Raw genomic sequence first — 18880 nt, forward strand, 5'->3', positions numbered from 1 at the left:
GGAAGAAATTAGGAGATGAATGGTTTGAAATTTTTGCTGAAACAAAGGTTTGTGTGCATAACTTACACTCAACAGAACTTTACGTTTATGTGATGTCTTTTAAAAACTAAGCTGTGTTCTGTATGTTAATTTAATTAACCTGTGGTTTTAATGACATGCTTTTGTATTAAGTTTCAGATTTTTTTTTTTTTTTATTTCTATATGACTTATTGATAGAAAAAATACAGCTCAAGAAGAAAGTAAACAAACACTTCAACCTGTCCAGTTTGTGAGGGCCCGATTCCAGAGGTACAGGCCAAAATTGGGAAGAGCTGGTGGAAAGAAGGAGTTACAGATATCAGAAGATAATGAAGGGCAGAACAAGTCTGAAGCAGACGAGTTGGAACTGCAAAAAGATGAGTCTACCAGTCCTGTGTCTGCCATGGTACGTCTGGGAAGAATAATTACTTTGCTTTCAAAAATGTGGCTCCAAGTTGCATGTTCTATCTTCTGAAGCTGTATTAAAACATTTAAGTTGCATTCTCTGAGGCAGAGAGACCATATGATAAGAAAGTAATTCCCCAAACCATCATATGCTGAGGTTTTGTAGATACGAGATCAGTGAAGTCTACAACTTGTAGTATTAATGTCTTCTGAAAACTGAGATCTTACTTTGCTTAGACTACACGATAAAAAAAAAAAAAAAAGGTTTATGCACATTTAGGTAAATAGAATAAAAGTATGTTCTATATAAAAATAGGTTTTTATTGCTCATTTCATCTTTTCTGTTTAGATTATTAAAATTTGTGTTGAGGAGTCCAGAAAGCATCAAGAGAAGGCAGAGTATAGCTATTTTTCTGTAAGAGTGAGTTAAGGTTTTATTAATTTTGTAAACTTCAGCTTCACCATTATAGTGCCTGACACTTCTCTACTTTACACAGGTAAATAGTCATATTTACATACACTGTGTGTCTCACAGACACTTTACAAGGCACTGTTAAAGGTACTGAAATCCTTGACAGCCAATATAGTATCAACTCTCTGTATTCATTTTGTGGGTTGCACATGAATCATGTCATGGCTGTCTCTTTGTAGACTCTACTTAAATCTCAAATGTAGCTAAGCTTTATAAGAGTGACTCATTTTTTTTGGAGTGGTTGTAGCTCTTTTTATTCTTGAACCCATGCAGAGCTAGCTTGGAATGCTTGTGTGCTGTATTCTCAGAGCAGAGCATGAGCACACTGCCCCTGTTTCGGTGCCACAGTAGTATATCACTCCCAGCTGAGAGAGTTGCTTGTGGTTTGGCTTCGTCTATTCTAGACCTTTGTGGCCTGTGAACCATGCATGTACATCTGCTTTGTCCTGCACAAATGCGCAGATTCATAGCTGGTCTGATGCTTTTCTATACTAATGAACCTGTCTCAGACCTGGAGAGATGATGGACGTGTTTGAGCAGTTTCTTTGTGGAACCAGTGTGGCAAATACAGAATTAAAACTAACGAACCCTTCAGAAACTGAGGTTATGTTGTGGTATGTTGGATGTGTCTGTATCGTATGTGAGAGCATCTAAATTTCAAAGGTTTTTCCATTTGCAAAAGTATTTTTTTTTCCCTCATGCCTTGTATAATAGAGTTGATTGAATGCTAAATAGAAGAGTGCTACCCACTTGTTTGAGTGCTGTTGATAGTGTTTACAAGCCTAACTGTAGGTAGCCCAGGACTGAAAAGAGCTATGTTCCCACTTGCCTAGAAATTGCATTACGTGCTCAGGAAGGTTACTCCCTATAAACATAGCATGATTTCTTTTTTTTTTTTTTGATTCAAACTGGGAAATTAATGCAGAGATGTACATGTAGTTAGTATTTTTATAAATGCACTTCTGTTTTAAAACCTTGTTTGATTCTCCTTTTTTCTTCGTGCTATGTTGCATAATGTTTTTATTTTTACTGCAAATCGAAGGGTGAAAATGAAGCTGTATTGCATCAAGCAAATGTATTGAGCAATGAGGAACAGACACTGAAGGAAGCGCCTCAGGTGCCGTGTATTTCTGAAAACATACTGCATGAACAAAGCAGGTGAGATTAGAGTTTAGCAAAAATCACATGTGAAAAGTTTTTATTTGTTGCATAATAAGACACTTTTGCAAGAGTCAATTCTTTTGTTCATTTTGAGCTGACTTTCTGTGATGCTTAGGTTTCAATGCCTACAGGCAGCTTTGTCCCATGTTTTCAGAGTACTCTTTTTAATTAAGATGAACTACTTGTCATTGGTTATCTGGCAAATACTTGATCTTGTGGCTCTTTTGATGAAGCTTTTCTTTTACTTGGTTTGTATTCCATGTACAGTGGTCATACACATAACAGATAAATTTTGGAAAATATTATATTTGTCTTTTATTGATCCCAATGTGCTGTCCTATTTTACTGTCATTCTTGATAAATTATGGGTTTAAGCATGTGTTAGCATGTAGAATCTTTGTTGGTATGCTTAGCAACACAAATTTCTTGGTATTGAAAATGTATTGATAAGTCTTGTTACTCCTCCTTACATATTAACCAGAACCAAAAATGAGAAATTTGCTTGACAAAATATTTTCTTGATTTTAAGTAGGATACAATGTATTAGAATTTCTAATACTTTTGTGTTGATTCAAAACTTAATGAATGCAAAAATGCTATTTTCCCTCCCCAATCAAAGTCAAGCAATGCTATTTATTTTCTAAAAAATTTGTTTAAATACACTAGTGCTGAACAATCCACTTCCCAAGAAGGCAAGCTGGGTGATCTGAAATCAGCACAGCTCATAAGGAATCGATTTCAGAGGGCCAGACCAAACCTAGGAAGAACATACAGTGAAAGAGAATCTCCAGTGGCACAAAATCTTGCTGCTCCAATTGAGGAAGAAGCAAATAAAGGAAAAAATCTTCCTGTAGCAGAAGACTCTGAGGAAACTCTTTCCTTAAAAGTGAGAATTCTGTCCAGATATTTCTTACTATACTTTCTGATGCTTGTCTTTGCACCAGCTGTTTTTGAGGCATCTGAATAAGCTGTTTTAAACCTATAAATTAATTTTGGACCGGTGAGAATTACATTCTTGTTTCATACTTGTGCTGTTACAAGAGTTTTTTTTTTTTAAATTATGTATTAATGCCACATAATATGTGGGCTTCTGTTACCAAATTTAAAGACCTGTCCTGCTTGTCCTTTAAACTTTGAAAATTCAGTCATGTACATTGTAAATGTTTACCTGTAGCACATGCTCCTTTTGCTGGGTTTCTTCTGATCCCCTTGGTGGTTGCTTATGAAAGACTATTGATTCTAGTATATGTTTTATTAAATATCTCCTTTAAACAAACAAGGAGCAGTGATGTATGCCATAAACTGTTTGCTTAAAAACTTTCAAAATTTTGTCTCAAATTGTCTGGATCATAACTTACAATGCTTTATTTTACAGTTGATCTATTTTGTATTAATATATATATATTTTTTTTTTTTCCAATTTTAAGGATGACATGGAAAGACTGTTGTTTGTGGGTAATTTGGCCAAGGATGACAGTCTAGACATGAATCCAAAAACTCTGTGGTCAGAAACACTCTATTCCCCTAAAAAATCACCGAATTGCCACAGCAAGGGAGAGCAACATCTAATTACACATCCTATAGGGAACATTCAAGATTCCACCAAAAGGTAAAAATCCCTGTTGACAAAATAAAATGTTCTTTAAAAAGCTGGTGTGTTTTTCCACTCGTTTCCATTCAACACTTGAATTTTTGAAGTGCAGGCTCTGAGCTGTTAGTTCTTAGATGCTATAAGCTGTGAAGGTCACTAGGTGGCATTCTTACGTGATTTAAGAGTTTTTAGCAGATCTGTTCTCAAGGCAATTTTCCTTATAAGAAGGTATTTCACAAGTGGGAGTTTGAGCAAGTAGAGTTTCTGTCTCAATTTCTTACTAATACCCTCTTAGGTGCAGTGCAGTACACATGTGGATCCTTGAAGACTGCAGCGCAACTTGCCCTTACTTTTATAAATGAGAACATTGATGGGCTTGTTGTCTTCGATGTATTCTTAGTCTCTTCAATTTTTTTTTTTTTCAGGCAGAGAAATTCATGCAATTATGCGCAGTGACATGATCCTTTAGGAGGGATGCTTTTTATGTATGTGGCATAGAAAGCAGATAGTGCCATTCACAAACATTCATTTAACAATTGAGTTACATCTTTTGCTCACTATTTACTGATATGGAGCAACCTTGCATGAGTTCATTTTTCTATTCTCTGAAATCATATCCCACAGTCTTTATGCAAGTGTTCACAAGACAAGGGATTTGTTTGTCTTTTTTGCTTCTGTGATGGGGGGAATTTTGCAGAATCACAGAATGGCTGAGCTTGGCAGGAACCTCTGGAGGCAGTGTGGTCCAACCTCCCAGCTCAAACAGGGCCACATGGAGCAGGTGGCCCAGGACCATGTCCAGATGGCTTTTAAAGATCCAAATCCAAAAGGAGGGAGACTCTACAGCATCTCCAGGCAGCCTGTGCCAGTGCTCAGGCACCCTCACAGTACGGAAGTGTTCCCTGATGTTCAGAGGGAAACTCCTGCGTTTCAGTTTGTCCCGTTTGTCTCTTGTTCTATGACTAGACACCACTGAAAGGAGACTGATTCTTGTCATCTTTGTGGCCATTTGCTGGGCTCTTTCCAGTAAGTCTATGTCTCTCTTGCACTGCAAAGCTCAGAACTGAACCCAGCACTCCAGCTGTAGCATCAACAGTGCTGAGTGAGGGAAAGATCACCTCCCTCCAGCTGATGGCAATATGTCACCTAATGCAGCCAAAGATGCCATGGGCCTTTGCAGGAAGAGCACATCAGTGGCTCATGCTCAACTTAGTGATCACCAGAACCCCCAGGTCCTTCCCTGCCAAGCTACTTTCCAGCTGGGTGGGACCCCAGCCTGTACTGGCTGTTGCTCCTCCCTAGGTGGAGCTTTCCTTTACTGACCTTCATGTGAATCCTGTCAGCCCACTTCTGCAGTGTGTTGAGGTCTGTCTGGATGGCAGCATGACCCTTTGATATATCAGGCACTCCTCCCAGTTTTGTGTCATCTGCAGTTTCGCTGAGGGTAGGCTCTTCTGCATCATTCAGAGATGATAAGCTGGGCTGGACCCTCTGTTGACCCGAGATCCAGTCTTAGTTACTGGCCTCCACTGAAACTGTGCCACTGATCACTGCTTGCAGGGCCCAGCCATTCGGCCAGTTTTCAGGGCATCTCCTCGTCTGCTCATCCAGCCCATAACTTACCAGTCTTTTTATGAGGATATTAGGGAAGAAGTATTGGAAGCCTTGCTGAAGTCATGGTAGACAATATCGTCTGCTTATCATAGAAGGTTGTCAGGTTGGTCAAGCATGACTTCCCTGCTGTGAATCCATGCTAAATTCTCCAAGTCAGCTTCTTGTCATTCATATGTCCATAAATGTTTTCCAGAATTAGTTGTTACATCACTTCGCCAGGAACTGAGGTGAGGCAGACCAGCTGGTAGTTCCCTGGATCTAAAAAGGATCCCCTTTTCTACCTTGCTTAAAAGTATGTTTAAAAGCTCAAGGTTTCTGTCTTACTGATTTGAATGTGCTTGAAGAGATGTGAGAATTTTATCCTATTTAAAAGCAGTAGTACCTTGAGCACTGGAATTCATGCAGATAGCGTTCCTATAGTTGGTTGATGTGGGGAGCCTATGGTAGTATAGCTGAAACTTTACCTAACATCTTAATGATGTTTCCTTCCTGAAAGGTTTTTCTAAAAATAAACAGAAAGGTCCACTACTGCAGAAAAGCAAGTTATATCATTTTTTCATTGTTTTTTATTCCCTTAGTCAAATCGAAATAAGTAAATAAAAATGCAGAATACTTAAATTCATGTCTGGCTGTATGTTCTAAATATTTGATAATGACACAATATCGTAGAATGTGTTTTATAATGCATGAGAACTAACAGTTGAAAAATATTTTTGTAGGTCTAGTGTTAATTTAAGTTCTGGAGAAGAAAGTAAACAGTGTGATACAAAACCTTTGCATGAAGCAAGGGAACCACTCACGAACCCACAGCCAAACCTAATGAGAGTTCAGAGAAAAAGAGGTCATCCTGAAGAAAGTAGAAGAGATGAGAACAATGTCAAGATAAGAAATTCAGAAGAGTATTTATTGTTAGAAAAAACAGATGTATCAATGGTAAGTACTGATCATGAGAGTTTTGAACCAGTTTATACCTCAGCTCTTGTATTCTTAGAACTCATAGATGACAGGAATCCAGTATATGTCTATGAAAGGTTAAAGGAGATACTTTCGGTTTTGTAATTCACCATTGGAAATGATGCTGAATTAATGGACTTAAAATCTAAAAGCTGTGGAACTATTGTCTTAAGTTTTGCAGTTTATATGCAGAAGTTTGCCTTATCATAAATAGTTACTAATGCTGTTGTGAATAAATTTAATGTTTGTTATTCTTTGAGCAATATATTTTAAGGCAGCTTTCTAATATCAAATGCTACCTAAAATCCATATTTTTATAGTAGCATGGATCAACTTTTTAAGTTGATACATAGGTGAACGACATATTCAGACTTTGTTCTATTTGAATTCTCTCTAGTCCTGAGCTAGCCCAGATTGTTTCCTTTTCTGTTACAAGTTGCAGTAAGTGAATCAAGTTTATCTGGTGATTCTTGTTTTTGGGACAGATCACTAAAATCTCTCATTTATTTTAGCCAAGTACCCATAATTGATGGAACTATGCTTACTAATGTGTTTTAAAAAATCACGCATTTTGAGCAGAATTGTGTACTGTTTTCAAGTGACAGTTGTATTCCATCCCAAGTAGCTGTTTTTGTGAGAATAGATACATGTAGAAACTTTGTGAAAGGAAACACTGTAAGTGAGCAAAGTTCTGGGTTTCTTGAAACTACAGTTCCTACAGAGGAAAAAGAGCCTTGATGTAATTCTGCTTAATAGAATATTGCTTAGGGTATATTTCTGTGTGTGATTGAATAACACTTAAACTCCATTCTGCAGTAGTTTTTTCTTCCCAGTTGGTTCCCAGGGCAGATAAAATAACTTTTCCTTCCCTCATGTTGTTCTCTAAAATAAATAAGTAGTTTGAGAAAACGTAAAGTAATTCATCTTTCCAGTTGAAGTTTTGCTGCTTGTGATAAGATGAGCATGGACTTGGTATGTTATTTAGTACCAGTGGGAAATTCAGGCATCATAGATAACACTATCTAATGACAATTCTACTTCAAGCAATGAAGAAAAAAAAGACATCCTAAACTATCAGGTTACAGCTGAGCATAGGTTCAAGAACTTCAACCTTTGTTTATTAAATTTTCTGTTACCAAAACCAGTTTAAAAATATGTGGCAATTAATATGATAGCGATTGTCTCTTCTGTTCAGCAGAGCTCTAGTAACATAGTGGAAGCAGCATCCTTCCCAGAGGCTACAGGAAAACATGATTTTGTAGACTCTATTGAAGAAGCATCCTGTAAAAGAATCAGGCAGAATAGTAGATTCCAGTCTCCAGAGGTGTCATCAGAGAGTGAGAACCAAGTAGAAAAAGATGACTTTCAACCTTCTACATCTCAGCAAAAAAATTCAGACGATCTTACAAGGTAAAACAGCTGATTTCAGCTTGTAATCTAAACTGATTTTTTTTTTTTGGCTTTAGACCTTGATTAGTAGCCATAGTTTTGAAGAGTGTGAGAGAGAAAATGAGGAGGTGAGGAAGATAGGGGGAAGAGGGAACACGTGCAGGATATCAGTACTTCTGTTTTCCATCTGAATCATGTCAGATGCCTTTTTACCCTGTCTGCACACTCATTAAATGAACATAGCCAGCACACCCACCAACCTACTCCAGGGTCTACCTTGATCTCAACAGAAATTCCTGATTTTAAAAGAGGATGACCCATCCTAGGGAAAAAGGGACCATGGGATTTGCTGAAGGAAAAACCACTGGAAGTTCCATTTGCTAGTATTTTGTTTCCTTTCCCCACCAGCTGACAATAGAAGCTGTTCTGGGGCGGGGGGGAATTTGGAATTACTTTTGGTTCCTAAAGTGGTCACATCCATCATTTTGAGGATGGAAACAGTAACTAGCTGATGCAAAGGATTACTGTCTAAGAATTAAGAACAGATAATTAGTTATCATCTAACAGTTTTACTTTCTAGGCATTAGATAACTAAAATTTCAGTTTAGGTTTCCTAGTGCAGTATTAGCAACAGAGAACTAGAAATGTTCCTATGATTTAAAAAGCACACAACTTCCAAGTTGCTGAAAATGAAATTAATATATCTGTTTCTAATGAAAGAATTGTGTATCTTGTAAACTTCATTATGCAACTTTTCAGCACTCTGAAACTGTGATCCTTTTCTATTAATTGAGCTTGTTTTTATTTAAGGTGCTTTTTGGGGGGAGGGGAACAGGAGGAGAGAAGTCTTAGACTTCATTATTTTTTAAACATGCTCTTGTTCTGTGCTCTAGAAGGCAGTCTAGGAGGTCATTGAAACAGACAGCACTACCAAAGCATGGCTTGGAGCGACGAACTGCTTCATCTCTTGCTTCTGAATGTGATGCTGATTGCTGTGAGAAGGGGAATCAAAGACAAGAAGTTAAGCAGAGTGTTACTAGAGGCAAAAGTACGAAAACTGCTCATAGGAAGAAACCTGGAAAGGAACACAGAAGTTCAAAGATAACCTTAGTGACTCTACGGGCTTCTCAAGAGGAGGAAGAGGAGGAGACAGATGACTTTGAGCCTGATGATGAGGATGAATGTTTTGCACCAGAGGAAGTAAACAAAGCTCCAGTGTTTGTTCCTGTTGGTCTTCGATCTCCTGAACCTGTTCCCGTTCAGATAGAGGAAACCATGGAGGAGGTATGATGTAGCTGTGTTCTGTGTATGTACGTTTGTATTGATTGTTCAAACAAAAGCCTTTATTCTAATACCTGCTACTACTTGGTGGTGGTTTTATCCCAATTTAGTTTACTTCATTAAGAATAGTTTTGACAGTGGCAGGAATGTTTGGTTGACACAGGTATTTGGTTTTAAATGAATTACGAATTAGTGTAATTTTATTATTTTTGCCTATCTCATGTTTTCTTGCCTTTTTGCAAATCTGTTTATCCGACCAGTTCCATTCATCCTTCAGGTCATCATTACTGCTTCTTTTCTTTCACTCCAATTCTCACTTTTCCTTCCTACTACTAATCTTCTTCCTCTCTTCTGTTGAAATCCTGCTTTTTTGCATCCTGAATTAATCACGTTGTTTCTTGCTCAGGGTGAAACAGCAAGAGAATTTAAAGCTCAGTCAAAACACTGTGGGAAACTCTAGAATAATAATGGAGAGCAAAGGTGTTTCAGGGAAAGTTTTACTGAATCAAAGATTTCCATTTCAATGATGTGGAATATATTAGGTTTGAGAATAGTCATCAAGTTACCTGGTTTAACACACAGATGTCTTGAATACTTGGATATGGTTAGATACCTGAAGACTCAGCTGTTTGCAGATTTAAATAGTTCAGTGGAAAATAGTAAAAGTGGAAGCTTTGCAAACTATGTAGATTAAGCAGTGATATTCATAAGAATTTCTCTGCCAGTACCGTAACCTCTCGGCCGAATTTCAAGTTCTTGTTTCTGAAACTGTGAAATGTGTGAGGTTCTCAGTATAAGTATAGTGCCAGAGACGAGAAAAAAAAAAATACAGGTAAAATGAGATGTATGTGTGTACATGTATATTCCCCAATCTTACATTAGAAAATATTACATAGAAAAAGGTAGAACTGATTTTTTTTCCCTGATTACTTAAAACCTGAAGAAGTAAGAAAACCAATAAAACCCATTTGATTTTTGAGAGGTATCTCACTAAATGTTCAATATCAGCTAAGTCTATACGTTATATAAAAGAACAAAGGCATTTGATAGATTTTCTTTTGGGGCTGATGAACTGAAATGTTTATCAAATTATTTTTACAGCTGGATATATCTGTGAATATCCCAGATGTGCAGGTGGCTACAGATGTAGAAACTCTCTCTCATATAACTGTCCAGCCAGTGATCCAGAGGGAGGAAAAAGCAAACACCTCACCAACTGTAAGAACGTCTCGTTTAATTTCATTGTAGATACAAAGCTATGGGGCTACCACCATAGAATCATGTCATAGAATCATAGAATGGCTCGGGTTGGAAGGGACCTCAAAGATAATCTATTTTCAAACTGTTGGCTGTAGGCAGGGATGCCAACCACTGGATCAGGTTCCCCAGGGCCTCATCCAACCTAGTCTTTAACACCTTCAGGGACGGGGCATCCACAGCCTCCCTGGGCAACCTGTTCCAGTGCCTCACCACCCTCTGTGTGAAGAATTTCCTCCTAGACTCTAATCTAAATCTCCCTTCTTTTAATTTAAAAACATTCCCCCTTGTCCTGTCATTATCTGCCTCCATCTTTTTAAGTTCCCTTCACATACTGAAAAGTTGGAGTGAGGTCACCCTGGAGCCTTCTCTTCTGTAGGCTGAACAGCCTCAACTCTCTCAATCTTCCATCATAGGAGAGGAGCTCCAGCCCCTGGGTCATCTTTGTGGCCCTACTCTGAATACGCTTTAACAGGTCCGCATCCTTCTTGTGCTGGGGGCCCCAGACCTGGATGCTGTACTCTAAGTGGGGCCTCACAAGGGCAGAGTAGCAGGGGACAATCACCTCCCTTGACCTGCTGATAATGGAAAACTGTAAAATATTATCAGTATTTAAAATACAATTTTAAAGCCAGGGTAACCTTTGGGCAGAGAATTAACGATTATATTAGATTAAAATTGCAGACTCATTTTATATCTTTTCTCTTTATATCTATTATCTTTATATCTTTATTTGTATCTTTGATGTGTTTTTTCTTTTTTATTTAAGGAAGCAACCATAAACGAAAATCCAGAAGTGGACAAAGGTAGATATGAAATGAATTTGTTCTTGTCTTCCCCATTGCTACTAATAAGCAGTTATTATTGCAGGAAGTTCATTTATTGTAGGAAAAATGCTCATGAAATGCTGCATGCTTGGATATTTTGGAGGAGACTTAAACAATTTGCTTTCTTACTGTTCTTTATCAAGTAGATAAACCAAGCACTGCGAACTTCTGTTTCTCAGGGTCAGAATGTGCATTTTTTGTGTCCCATGTGTGCTTTCCATGCTGCCGTTAGCTGTACGTGGGAGAAGAGGAAACTTTAGAAATGCTTACTTACAACTTAACCTGGTGTGTGACCAAGTGATAAAAAATTAGGTAGATTCATAGGTTTGTCATCACTATGGTCTCTGACTTTAATATCCTAGACTGTTAAGCTAGTATAGTGAAAGAGTAACCACAGCCTTCCAGAAGAAAATATTCTTTCCATGTGAGATATGTTGCTCTTACAGATCTATTGTTTTTTAGAATAGATTTCACTTTGAAATTTAAATACATTGTCAGTCTTTCTGAAGAGAAATTAAAATTTAATGGGTTGCCATCATAGTTGAATAAGGGAAAGTCTGCTATGCTCCTTTGATTTACTTCAGTACAATTGTTTTGGAGGATGGAAATGGTTTGTTTTATACGACCAGTTAGTTATAGCTGAAGGGATGTATTCTGGGTAGAGATTAGGAAACAGGGATTTAAACTGAGATATGGATTAATGCTACAGGTTATTTTACAGGTTATATTACAGGTTATATTTTTACAGCTTATATTACAGGATTTATGCAATTAAACTGGTTCCTCTTTCTTTTCCATTTATGGTGGGTGGGTTGACCAGGGTTGGCTGTGAAATGCACACCAAGCCACTTTGTCAATCTTCCTCCTCAACTGAACAGTGGGAGAAAATGGAAAAGCATATGGGTTGAGATATAGTCAGGGAGATCACTTACCAGAACAGACTCAACTTAGGAAAAAATAATTTATTTTATTGCCATCAAAAGTGGATGTGGGTGGTTAGAAGTAGAGAAAAAGACTAAAACACATCATCCTGGCACACCCCGCCATCCTACCCTTCCCCAGGCTCAGCATCAGTCCTTCGCTCCTGACTTGCCACTCCCTACCCTACCTGGGAGGAGGTGACAGGGGTTGTGGTCAGTTCTTAACACTTTGCCCCTGCTACACCTTCCTCCTCACACATTTCCTCTGGTATGGGGCCCTTCCCATTGGTTACAGTCCTTCAGGAACAGCTACTAATACAGGATCCAGGATAAGCCTGTTCTACTATGTCCTCCATGGGAATATTGAATTTAGTGGGAATTGCCATCTGTCAGTGAGTATCTTGAGCCATAAATGGCAACAATTTAAAAATTCATTCTGCGATGTATTGATGATAGTGTCAAATGTTTTTTTGAATACAGGTAAGTATAATATAAATATACTTGTGACTTTTAACCTGTGTGTGAACAACTTTGCAGGAATTAATGATGGAAGCACTGAAGCTGCCATGACTTTACTTGCAATGGGTGATCCAATGTTCCAGTTAAAAACAAGCACTGAAGGTATGATCTGATTTGAGACAAAGCCTTCCTTGTGCTTTCTGGGTCCGTGCTTCTTCCCCATGCTGCTGCATAGCAAGCATTCAGGAGTCTTTTATGCATTTTGTTCTGTTGAATTGTAACACGTGTAGTGAGACTAAGCAATGCAGCTTGGCTGGAAAAAGCAAGGCACCTTACTGGATACTACGAACTGCATCACTGTGCTAGAAAGATGTTTCGAGAGCTGTTTAAAGAAGGACATGCTTGAATTGATCTATGTTGGTCACATAAATTGAACAAAAGAGAGGATCCAAGCTTAAATGAGCATAGGTATCAGAGATCTTTCCAGGCCTTTAAATTGGAACATAGCTTCCCAAGTAGCTGTAACCTGAAATTACGTTTTCAGTCTAGTTTTTGGTAGACTTTTACACAGAATTTATTGTCAGCTTTCATTGGTTGAATATTAATTTCTGTCTTTTAAGTTATGCTCTTCTATTTTGTTTATTGTTCTAACCAGAATGGACACAGATGTTACCAACTCAAGATGAATTGAACTTGTCCAGTAGCCTTGTGACCCACGATTACTCTGAGCAAAATAGGACTCCTGATCAGTACTTAGTTTCTTCAGCCTCTTACACCAAGAATTTGGTCCTTTGTGACGATGGAAGCAACATTAATGTAGAGGATCAAAGCACTGATGCAGGAGCAGGTGTTGAAGAATATTGTGAGAAAAATGCTATCAGGTTCAATTAGTACCTTAATTAATATTTTTATTTTTTGATTAAATTACTTTAGGAAGAGATCCTATAGCACTGCTTATGTTTGTGATATAATATGGGAAATCCCTCTTGCATTTCTCTTATGATTTTTGAGAAGTTGATATGTGATTTGGAGAATGTAGAACTTTTTCTTAGCTTCTGAAATTATGCTTATGTTGAGGAGGGAAGAATGTGAGAACTTCATTGGTATGGATTGCTGCTAATTACCAAGCCCATTTTCCCAAAGTACTTTATGGCTAATTAGCCCAAGGCAAATTGCTTATGTGTCAGTGCTGCTCTGTACTCTACATTTAGAGCAAATGAATGTCAAGGAACTATTTGATCTTTTATCATCATGTCTTCTAGTTTTGTTAAAATATTTGCAAACGTTGAAATAGCTTGATGGAACAGCTTTTCAGAAAAATCTGGTAGTGAACATGTTCCTTTATTTGGAAGACTGTAACTTGTTGACTGCTTGAACACACTATCAGATTATACAATTCTGAAAAAATTATAATCAGAGATTTTGATTTCAAATTAGGTGGTTCTTTTACTATATTATTAGCCAGAACTTAATTTCATACGATCAGTGTTATATTGCTGATGGTCTCACATTTTTTCCATATTTCATCTGTTTCTGTAGATAGAGAACATACTAGTTTGTAGTAAACTTGTGTGCTCCAATTCCCAGTGTAGATGATCTTTATTTTTTTGTTGTTCTGCCAAATAGCCTTCGTGCCTTCACTGACAGTTATAGTCTGTATTTCATCTGTTCATTTTCTCATCTACTACACCTCTCCTATCTCTTCTCTGTGCAATGATCTTTACTGAAAACACTGATTTTATCACATAGTTCTTGATTTTTGACAGCTAGCAATGTTGATGGCATTTCTTTTTACCTGTAGTAATAGCCCTCTGCCGATGGTGAATCAGAGACTGAGAAGAGGCAGACTCCTGAAGCCTCAGCCAAACCTTGGAGTATTGAGGTCTAATGAAAACATACTTCAGGAGCCACTTAATACAAATGTAGTTGTGGAACAGCTGGACCAAGTTCAAAGTGGTAAGCCCGTTTCTTATCCTAGGGTTTTGAAATAGTTTCTTCTAATGGATTCATGTCTGTAAAACAAAACTAGGCTGAAGGTATTTTTCACTTCTGCTCACATTCACAGATTGTGGATCACTGCTTTAACAACAGACAAGTTTATGATATGGTTTTATACAACACCAAATAAAATGAAATCTCAGTAGCAATTACTCGTCTGGCAATGACAGAAATACTGTACAGTACATTGTACTTTTTTTTCCTGTTGTTACTGTCTTTCCCTTCCACTAAAGGCAGAAGGGGAGATATACAGAATAGTTTCTATATTCTTCAAGCAATTACAGAAAAATGGTGGTCTGTAGGGTGTTCAAATTTTTAATTATATTCATACCACTGGCAAAAAAGAAACCACAAAATACTAAGGCAAGTTGAATCATGAGTATATATATCATTTACATTAATGGTAACCCGTGTATACAGACCAGCAAAATTTTTACTATGGTTTTTGCATAACTTGTGTGTGTATACACTTTATGTACACACTAAAAGAATAGATTTTATAGTGCAATTATATGCACATGTCAGTATTTTTAATAGACAAAAGCTTATATGCAAAAATAATATACAAGTAACTACACAATTTTTCTGTGTATGTATATATATACACATGAATAAGTGTAAATATACATATATACAAGTGCATGTATAAATATTTATAAAATAATATTTATATATCTTAGAGTCTACAGAGCTGAGAAGTACTGCAGAAATGCAGGGGGTGGAACTAGAACTGCTCAGACCAACTGCAAGTGATCCTTCAATTCTTCATAATTTTGCAACTAGTATGGAACTTGTCAAACAAGTGAACAAAACAGAGAGGTAGGAAGAAATCATCAGTTAGTATTTGATTTCATTTCTAGAGTCTTATAAAATAAGCAGTTTTGTAATACATCTGTGATGGAAATTATATGCTTACAGATAATGCACAGAAGCTTAGTTTGTCATTTTACTTCTAAGGCTTTTCTATATTGTCTTGCAACTTCTGGAGGTAAAACGTTAATTTGTGTTCGCTGTTTCAGTATTTGGTAATTACTTTGCTAATTAATTGTCTCCCAGAAAACTGTGTCTGAAAGGAAATGTTAAGCAGCTGATCAATTTGGAAATGTTAATAAGCTTGTAAGACTACATGCTTGGTCATGCCTTTAGTAGTAAAGTTTCAATTAGTGGTGTTGGGCTTTTTGCTGAAGAACTTTATGTAGACTTATTTAAAGATTATGCGTTTTCTGTAGGAGAAGTATGTAATTTTCAAACAGGTGCTCTGTTTCTCTGTATGTAAGCTTCGCATTAAATGCATAATTATGCAGAATTCAGCCTTGGTTTCTAACTAACTAGGTATGTATCTTACAGAACAGAGAAGGAGATGAGAGATGATTGTAGGACTTCAGGGAATTTATCACCAATATATAAGAAATCTCACCTTGGACTAGAGGATTATCTGAATCAAAGTTCTGTGGATGGACTTACCATGCAAAATCCTTGTCCTGCTGAGCACAGCGTCTGTACAATCAACTTTGCTCAGGTAAATAATTTAATTACAGTCTGGAAGTGCCCCTTTTCTCAAACTCTAGAAGAAGAGGTTTCCAGTACAAATGTCTTCACCCATTTTACAGACCTGGTAGGTCAGCTGGTGAATGAAACCCCTCTTTATTTTTTTTCATGGGGATAATCAAAGTTAATCATTCAGGCAAACCCCATCTTTGCAAGCCTCAGTTTTTAGGGTTTCAGCAATAAGTGATAAATTTTAGAAAAATTTTGAGGATTTTTGAAAAAGAGTTTTGATGGAAGAAGTTACCTAAGACTCCTGTATTCATTCACTCTGGCCTCTTGCTGTTACTTTTTTTTTTTTTTTATTAAAACTATGTTCTGCTGGACTCACTACATTTTCATTGTCCCCTTCATTTGCTTTGCTTAAAACAAGTTTTGTGTAAATTGACCCTCATCCTTCGTTCTACTCTTTTCCATTTATTTCGAAACATAACTTTTACATTTTCTATTTGACCGCAGTAATGTATGTATTCCACATCCATTGCTTTGCAGTGGTTTGTGTATCCCAATTCTAGCATATTTGTGCTAGAGAAATATCATATTTCTTCATGAGAGAGATTCATTGTCAGTTCACTCAAGGTTTCTAGTGTTGCTCGGTACCAGTGTTCATGTACTTAAAGTGGAATAGCTGATGGGTAGTAGCTTGTTTCCACAGTGCAATCTGTAGATGTATCAAGACCCATCTAAGGTTAGAACAGGGTACAAAGACTTAGCTTATATTGGACTGGCAGAGAGTGTGAGAGGAGGCAGCTTGTAGTAGAGTATTCCTGTTCTTAGCAAAGGTGCATGCTATAAAAGACGAAGTGTAGGTATGTTGCAGAGCTTAGTGAATGTCTTTGGCACACAGTGGTTTTGTAGTGGTTGGGGGAATTCATGTTCTTAGTGCCACTGAGCAATTTGTTGTGTGAGTCATCAGTGACAGTTGTGCTGTAGGAAGTATAAATTTATTTCAACAAACTATCAATACAGTGAGCTGCATATGAATTATATATTGCCCAAGTGTTTCTTGTCCTTGACAGGCTAGTATCCTTCACCCTAGATTAGCTAGAAATAAAACTTGACAAAATGTAATTATGATGATGTCATTAGATTTTCTGGCTCTTCATTTGACATGTTTTGTTTGTTTCTTCTTTTCTAGAGTTATTTCTCAGACTTACCAACCTGTTTTATTTCAAATATTTTATTTCTAGAATGAAACGTGTGCTCAGGATTGTCAACAGCCATGTGTAAGCAGCACAGAAGAGACTTCAGGTAGCATGTGCTCATATTTTAAGTCAGCAAAACTCCACACTTGTGTATGTTGCAGTTATGCAAAGATGAATCAACAAAATGAAAATGTTTTTTTATTGACATAGTTAAACAATCTACTTCATAAGCAAAAATAAGAATGCACAGCATAGTGCCATTCCCCACCCTATCATTATGTTTCATTAACACAAACTAGACTTGGGAACTTTTGGAATGGCACCCTAAGTTTAAATAACAATGGAAGGGGAGTTTCTTGCTCTTTCCTCCCTGCAAGGAGATCCTACTGCTTACCACTGTTGGGTTTAGCACTTATTAAAGCATGTTATGAGCCTCTGATTGACTCACTTGCCAAATGTGAAGGTGGTGGAGGGAGAGAACTTGTGTAGTTTTCCACCGGTTTAGTGAACTGTAGTGAGCTCATGGAATTGTCAAGTGGATGCCAGTGTCACAGTTGTGTTGGGTGGGTGGACTGGACTGTGCAAGTCCAAGCAAGTGAAAAAGGAGAGGGGAAGAAAATGGAAGAAAACAGAATTCCCTCTTTACCTGGCAATCAGCTGCTAAATGATTAAAAGTGGTGAAAGGTACCAAGGTAATGGTTGCATGTTGTTAAAACAAATTGAAATGGAGCTGGTTTGGAACCAATAGATGGCTAAGATATGAGAAAATTAGTGTCAGAAACCCAGAATAATTTCTTCACATGCAGATTGCAGTCTTCCTGCCAAACTCCTGAGCATGTGCAAAAACTCTAGGGTTAATATTTCTTTTTAGGTGTCTGTCATTATGCTTATAAGGGTCTTGGAACAGAGCCTTGTAAATCATCTTTAATTAGGAAAAGAACCAAAGTTAATTAAGATCAAAATAACAGCTTTAAATAATCAAAAATGAGAGTTGTGTTAAGTAACAGAGTAGCACTGTTGATTTCCATTTTTGAAAAACCTTTAAAAATGTTATCTCCTTAAATTCATTCTAATGGCAGTTGGCAGTTGTCTGTTACTTCCAACTTTTTGGCTAAATTATTTATATTTGTCATTTGTTCAGTTTCTGACAATAATTCTCAGGCCCTCTTCAGTCAGTGGGGAAAGGAAAAATCTTGAGTTTATTGAAAAAATCCAACCTACTCCTGCCACTTCAAAAAATAACTCTTACCTGACAGTAGCATTTAGAGACAGAGAGCCATTTGTCCATTACACAAGTTTAAATGAACAGCAAGTTGTTCATTAATACTAGAACATTCATTTTAAAAGCTCCATCTCCAATAGCTATGCTTAATATTCTTCAGTATGAATAGTTTTATGAGCTCCAGGGAGTGATGATGAGTATTTTGTTTCAGAAGAAGGCAAGCATATTGTCTGAATGATATTCCCATTGTCTTTTTCCCTGGAGAAACAAGCACCTAACAGCTAATTAGTCAAGGGGGGGTGGAGGGGAGGGCATGAAGAAGAGAAGAATACGGTTTGAAACTTGAATAATAGATTTCTTTATTTTTTTTTCCACTGGAAATTATAGTAGTGAGTGACAATTGTCAATGTCCAGATGAAGAACAGACATTCATTTTAACATTGGTGGAAATCCCAGCTGACTCAAAAGAATTTGATGCATCTGCTTTGCTGGAACAAACTTCTGAACCATTACTACCAGCGCCAATAATTATCGGCTCAGAAAACGCAAGTGAAACAAGTGTGACTGAAGTGGAGAGGTAAACGCTTTACTTTTGAGCATCTGAGTGGAACACTTTTTGTGA

At 37.2% G+C, this 18880-nt stretch overlaps 1 protein-coding gene across 10 annotated transcripts in view; it reads left to right on the forward strand.

Annotated features, from left to right (window-relative positions):
• The window catches only part of BDP1 (BDP1 general transcription factor IIIB subunit), a 57291-nt gene that overhangs the window by 28610 nt on the left and 9801 nt on the right, over positions 1-18880 (forward strand). For 3 of the 10 annotated variants that reach the window (XM_084503318.1, XM_084503322.1, XM_084503323.1), the window contains exons 22-37: positions 217-424; positions 1938-2053; positions 2720-2942; positions 3484-3665; positions 5981-6194; positions 7411-7625; positions 8498-8888; positions 9987-10103; positions 10912-10948; positions 12427-12510; positions 13004-13229; positions 14150-14304; positions 15027-15165; positions 15694-15865; positions 17082-17142; positions 18646-18835. In XM_084503318.1, coding sequence (XP_084359444.1) covers positions 217-424; positions 1938-2053; positions 2720-2942; positions 3484-3665; positions 5981-6194; positions 7411-7625; positions 8498-8888; positions 9987-10103; positions 10912-10948; positions 12427-12510; positions 13004-13229; positions 14150-14304; positions 15027-15165; positions 15694-15865; positions 17082-17142; positions 18646-18835 — 2730 coding nt within the window. Of the gene's footprint in view, positions 1-216; positions 425-1937; positions 2054-2719; positions 2943-3483; positions 3666-5980; positions 6195-7410; positions 7626-8497; positions 8889-9986; positions 10104-10911; positions 10949-12426; positions 12511-13003; positions 13230-14149; positions 14305-15026; positions 15166-15693; positions 15866-17029; positions 17143-18645; positions 18836-18880 lie in introns of those variants that run through there. The other 7 variants (XM_084503320.1, XM_084503325.1, XM_084503324.1 and 4 more) reach the window with 6 other exon arrangements.

This window comes from Aythya ferina, assembly GCF_964211825.1.
Source record: "Aythya ferina genome assembly, chromosome: Z".
Classification (NCBI taxonomy): domain Eukaryota; kingdom Metazoa; phylum Chordata; class Aves; order Anseriformes; family Anatidae; genus Aythya; species Aythya ferina.